Source organism: Sceloporus occidentalis, unplaced genomic scaffold (assembly GCF_023333645.1).
Source record: "Sceloporus occidentalis isolate IW3139 unplaced genomic scaffold, rSceOcc1.0.p SCAF_3, whole genome shotgun sequence".
In the NCBI taxonomy this organism is placed as follows: domain Eukaryota; kingdom Metazoa; phylum Chordata; class Lepidosauria; order Squamata; family Phrynosomatidae; genus Sceloporus; species Sceloporus occidentalis.
The window spans coordinates 142,697,138-142,703,137 of NW_028316983.1; the positions used below are offsets into that span (position 1 = coordinate 142,697,138).

At 35.7% G+C, this 6,000-nt stretch overlaps 1 protein-coding gene across 3 annotated transcripts in view; it reads left to right on the forward strand.

Annotated features, from left to right (window-relative positions):
• Positions 1 to 6,000, forward strand: part of LOC149316906 (serine/threonine-protein kinase Nek7) — a 77,827-nt gene that overhangs the window by 51,859 nt on the left and 19,968 nt on the right. For all 3 annotated transcript variants that reach the window (XM_089516498.1, XM_089516500.1, XM_089516501.1), the window contains one exon: positions 2,940 to 3,034. In XM_089516498.1, coding sequence (XP_089372624.1) covers positions 2,940 to 3,034 — 95 coding nt within the window. The remainder of the gene's footprint in view (positions 1 to 2,939; positions 3,035 to 6,000) is intronic.

The following is a 6,000-nucleotide window of genomic DNA, read 5'->3' on the forward strand; positions in this document are numbered from 1 at the left end:
AGACACATTTTCGTTTTTCATTTTTCATTGTTGGCATGCAAGTGGCCATCCCATGATACATTCTTGTGTCAATGTAGTCTGTTGTTAATTATGCACTGCTTGAATATGTTCTTGCTTTTATCCATCCTTTGCCTATTGCCAATCAGTTTTTTTTAAATGACCCTCATGTTCTGATGTTCTGAGAAGAATGGAAGAAAGGGCCTTTGAAAGGACCAAAGCTGTCTGTGTTGTTAAACTGATCTTAGTAGGATGTAGCAGTTCTTTCTCTCATTTGTTTGTGTGAAGTCTGAAAGTCATTATTGAAAGCTTCAGCTTGTATTATAGTTGAGGTGTTAGGCTAGGCTAAACTCCGCAAAATGCAAGCATTTACTCTCCTTTTTCTGTATCATCAATCTTTCACACTCATCTCAAACCCCCTAATGTAACAGCAGGTTTCTGAGAACTACTGGTTAAAGGTACTTTTGCTTTCGGTGCACTATAAACCTTCAAACCTTAGTGTTTTTCGCTGCCCCCTGTAGATTCTGTGAAGTCTTTCTCTACCAATTCCCTGCTCTGTATGTTAGACTCACAAAAACTGCAGATCTGTACAAATCAGATTAGTATTACATTAGCCTTGGTTTTGTGATGCATATTGTGTCATGCGAGGATATTTTAGCCTTTGTTTTAGTGGCAGCTAAAAACAGGTTGGATTTTTTTTCAGGTCAAACTTCCTTTGCAAAAGTAATTTTTATAAACACTGTTGTTTTCTCATGCTAAATCGTTGCTTTTTTTTTTTTTTTAAAGGTTTCTTTTTAACAACATTTTTTGGCATGGAATGAAAATCTCTTTGAGTATGAAACTGTGCAAAGTGGCCCAGGGCCCTGTCTGCACATTGCAGTCTTTGAAAACTGGTGTATGTGGCAACTCTTACCAGTTAGTGAGATGCTTTGCTAACTGAATGGAACAAGCCGTTTTTCACCACACCAAGGTGTGTTGTTGGATGTGTTTTGGGGGCATGAGCATTCTAGGTACGGAAAGCAGATGAACGATCTGCTATGTGGTACTGAACCACCTTGTCAAATGATTTGAAGAGAGTTCTCCAAACATGCTATGGCTTACTTGGCAATATAAATTAGAATAGTGATTCTTAAACTGTAGTTTGAGACTTTGGACTTCTGCTCCAAGGTTTTCTGAGCATTGGCCATACTGCCTGAGATTTAGGGGAGCTGAAGTTCAAAACCCCTCAAGGACAAGAGTGTGAGAAACACCCATTTAGGTTACAATTGTATACCCCTTCAACTGTGAAAAAGCACAGCTGAATGCTGCTCAATTTATATCTGAGTAGACATGTACAGGATGACATTTAGTGCATTTTTAGGCAGTAGATAAATAAAGAATACACTGTAGTGAAAAACCTCACAGACATATATTAATTTTAAAAGCACTATATTCCATTTCTACAAATCTTTTGAGTTTTAATTTTGTTCTTCAGCTCTGTGACACAGATCTTAATAATATCAATCCAAAACACATTTATTTGAGAAAAAAATGTATGCAGTCAGCATATCCACTCTAAATCCATGGATTCTGCATTAACTGATTCCACCAGCCATTGCTTCAGAATATTCCACACCAAAATAAATAAATAAATTCCAGAATGAAAACCTTGATTTTGCCATTTTATATAAGGGACGCCATTTTACTATGTCATTATATATAATGGGACTTGAGCAGCCACAGGTTTTTGTATCCATAGGGTCTGTGTGTCCTGGAATGAAACCCCAGGAGATACCAAGGGCCCACTGTATTACAGTTTATCTATTTTGGAATTTAGGTTATTGCTAGTAAAGTTCCTTGTGTGTATGTGGTCTTTATTATTTAGAATTGAAATACATTCAGTGAAATAGACATACATACTATTTCACTTTAGATGTGTTCGTTTTTTTCTGCCATGAGGACAAGTATCAAGAATCTGAGCATGTAGCCCTTCGCAAGAGACAGTGTGTGCTGTGTACACAAATTGTCCTATATGAAGATCTCCATAGAGGTGTTGGTATTGATCTTCACGCGGTTGCTTTTTTACAAGCCCACACATACAGAGAACAAGAGAAAAAGAATAAGAATTAGTGCAATCCTTCCTTCATCTTTTTTCTTTTTTCCAACCATTGATTCTAATAGTTCAGTGGCTCTTCATTAAATTTATGAGAATTGACCTGCAAGTGGAAAGATCTGTCTGTCTGTCTATACATGTATTTTGTTTCATGAGAAAGGAGTATTTTTAAATCATCTTTTGTTTAATACAATTGGGACATCAAGAGATTTTATCATCAAATTAAAATGAAAAAGCAGCTGTTCATTAGACCTCCTTCAAACTTAAATTTGATGTTCTTGTTTTGTTTTGAATATATGATATAGCCATAGTAAAAATCAAAATTTTGTTTCTGAATCAGTAGTAGTTTATTAGGACCTGACCTCAGTGCAAAAGACAAAAATATTAGTGAAATGCCTCATTAATTACAGAACCATAATACAATTTCTGTGTAATAAATGCCATGCAGATAACTAAATGTAATAGCACATTCTGGTATTGTAAAAAAACAACTGTGAGTCTTGCAATATTCAACATTAGATTCATGTAATTGTCTGAATTGCTAAATTATTGAAGAAGTGAGTTCATTGGTAAATTAAGAAAAGGGAATATATTTTTATATTCTGTATAAACCATTTAAACTAAACTTTATAAAATACAACTTACATTAATTGAAATAATATCACAATCATGTAAGTTCGTGTCAATGTTAAAAGATTCCTCTGTATTATATAATCTCTTATTTACTCATAGTCCTAATTGTAATTAACACAAAATAATCTTTGAGCCCAAATTCAGGAATGTACATTACTTAAAAGCATGGGAATGAATTTTAAAGTTTTTGTTTGTTATATTTCTACATTTGTTTCAGTGGGAACACCTTACTACATGTCTCCAGAGAGGATCCATGAAAATGGATATAACTTCAAATCAGACATCTGGTCTCTAGGCTGTCTCTTGTATGAGGTAATATTGGCAACTGCAGTAATACTAATTTGTTGATATATGCTGTGTTCCAAAGTGTTTCTGTCCTAAAATCTTGTTGCTCATTTTGTCCTGTTGTTTACTTAATAATTTATTAGTATTAAGCAGAAGTGTAGAAACTTGACCTTTTACAGCTAAGCTTTCAAAAACATGAACATATTCTAGAGAGCACATTAAAACCTGTGAGAAAAATTAATCATATTCTGCTCAAAGCAAATTGTGCCATTAATGGAAATGATTTATTCTGGGAACTGCACCCTTAGTAGCACACATTCAGTACCAAGGCTAGCTCTGTCTAGATAAAAGATCTAAATCATATGCACTGGACACACCAAGCTTGTAGAAGTAACCAGTGGTTATGGCAAACCAAAACAAACAAACAAACAAAAAAACAACCCATAACACCCCTCCAATTGCTAAGCACTGAATCTTTAAAACGTTGCAACCTTAAACTTTGTAGAATGATCTGGTTAAAACTATTGGGGCTAATAGGGGAATTTAAGCAGCACATAAGGAGCTGTCAAAATGTTTACAACTATTAAAAACACAAGATCACTGTTGGATTAATTAATATCTGGCAACTCTACTTCCTGAAGAATCTGGAGGAAAATAATGCGGTGAGCAGGTACTCATTCATTCACATATGTACATGCTAATTATAGTGCCACCCTTTCCTCTAGCTTAATGTTAATGATACAGCAATAAGCAAGATAACCAAGTTGAACCAAATCCTTCAGGACATGCACAGATGCTCCCAAGATTTCTCCCACAGGGTTATACTACTGCTATCCAAATACTCTCTAGAGAAACCCTCCCAGCTCAAAAGCTTCCAGGTGAAGTGATGAACCACCTGCCTCATGATTCAGCAGAACTAAACCAAACCTTTCCATCAGGATAAACACCTGCTAGTACAGACTGGGGATTTTGTGAATTATCTGTTCATATTTCACACCAATTTCTCCCCCCCCCCCTTTTAAAAAATCAGTTTGGTGCCAAAATTATATCTCTCTTTATCTCATAGGCACACATACTCACAGGATAGAGATAACCCTGTTGATAATTGCAATTTCAGTGGCCTTTGGAGACTGAAATCTTCATGTCAGAGTTCGTCTTAAAATAATAATAATCTGGTCTAGACCCTTATTCCTCATGAATATCCCTTTAATGTTGACCCTGTTGCACCCATGGAGAGCCCCACTAGGACTGCTTGACTTCTCAAGGGAAATAACTTCCCAGGTCCCCTTGATACTGTGATTGGCATGGATCTATTGTGCTTTTAAAACGGTTTTGTAAAAGAAACAGTATCTGAACCCTAAAATCTTTATGCTTTAAATTTCTAATCCAGAATACTGGTAGGTCTAAATCTGAAATGGGAATTGGAATGCAAAAGGAATTCTTTTCTGTAATATCCACAATGATCACATATGGCATGTGCATTCAGTTTACTGCAAATTTCAAGACTGCTATCAAAAAGTGTATAGTAATTAAGTGCTGCATGGAAGAGTTCTGTTACAGGTCGGACTCAGTTTAGGAATTCTGAGAATCCTATCATGTTGCTACTAGCAGTGTGGATTTCTACAAATTATACTATATAAAATTAACAGCTATTTTAAAAATTATTATTAACAGTCATCCCTTTATTTTTGCCAGCATTGCAATATAGTTTTGGAGACGTTCGCACTTAGTAGGGGTGTATCTGTTGGCTTATATTACAAAGGATTTAGTTTTTCTCTCTTTCTCAGTCAAATCAGTAGGATGTCATTAAATTTTAGATTTCCTAAACATTTCTCAGATTTTTCAAACAGATCAAAGATGAGACATATGAATTTGTTATGCAGCAGAATAATCTTGTAAACAGATTACTCATAAACTGGTGCAAATGTGTATATGGTTCATGGTTATAAAAAGGTATTTCCCACTTCCTAAAATTAATGACCAGTCAGCCCAATTTTATTTGGCTGTCCACTGATTTTGTCCACTTGAAATCCATGGAGCCATTGTTTCTGTGTACCCTGATATAGTCCAGTTATTTGCAATATAATTAAAGTACCTGTAGGCCAGCTCACAAAATGGTTTATATGGAACAGATTGCTAATTTAGTACCATTAACAGCAATGGGTTGGAAAAAGTACAAGCACTTTAGTTTAGCTATGCTATGGAATGGATTTCTTTGCTCCTGATTTGCTCAATATTCTAAAAATTAGATGCAATTTAAGATGATTTAATTAATTTCAGTTTAGTTCCATTCATCCATTCTGTTCAACTTAATAGCAGGCAGACTTGAACCTTGTTTGTGACATCTGTAAAGGTCTTTCTGACATTTTCAGGGAATTGTCCTTCAGTTTACATTTTATTTGACTGTTAATTTTTCTCAATTTGGTTAGATTTTCATCTAAACTTAATTTCCATTTGTTTTTCTGTTCCTTGCTATTGTATGGCCTATCATTTACAGTTTGATCACCATTATTGCCTTTGACTGCTACGGGGATTTTTAAAGGTTCATTTTACAACCAGAAAATTAGACTTTCAAATATTCCTGAGGTTTTTTCCCCCTCCAAACCTCACCACCAAAAACATTCTCTAATCACTGTGGTTTTAATTGATATGCAACAAGGTAGACTTTACTAATTAAAATCAAGATGCCATGCTTTTGCTACATGGACCTTTACATGGAAAAGTAGGTTTTACACATTTCCTTTATTGTTCAGCACAGCAATTGCATCCGTACAGGGTCGTAGGTTGGTGGCTTACAGTTCCCCCCCAAAAAAGAGAGTGAGTGAGTGAGAGCGAGCAAGCGAGCACACATTGCCACCAGCCCCGAAGACAGACAGTGGGCTTTCGTCCCTCAGACACCCCCAGAATACTAATCAGGAAAGTCAGACCCTGGAGGTCAGGGAGCAAGTCAATCATTCTAGCGATCGTCTCAGTGTGGAGGATCAAATTAGCCT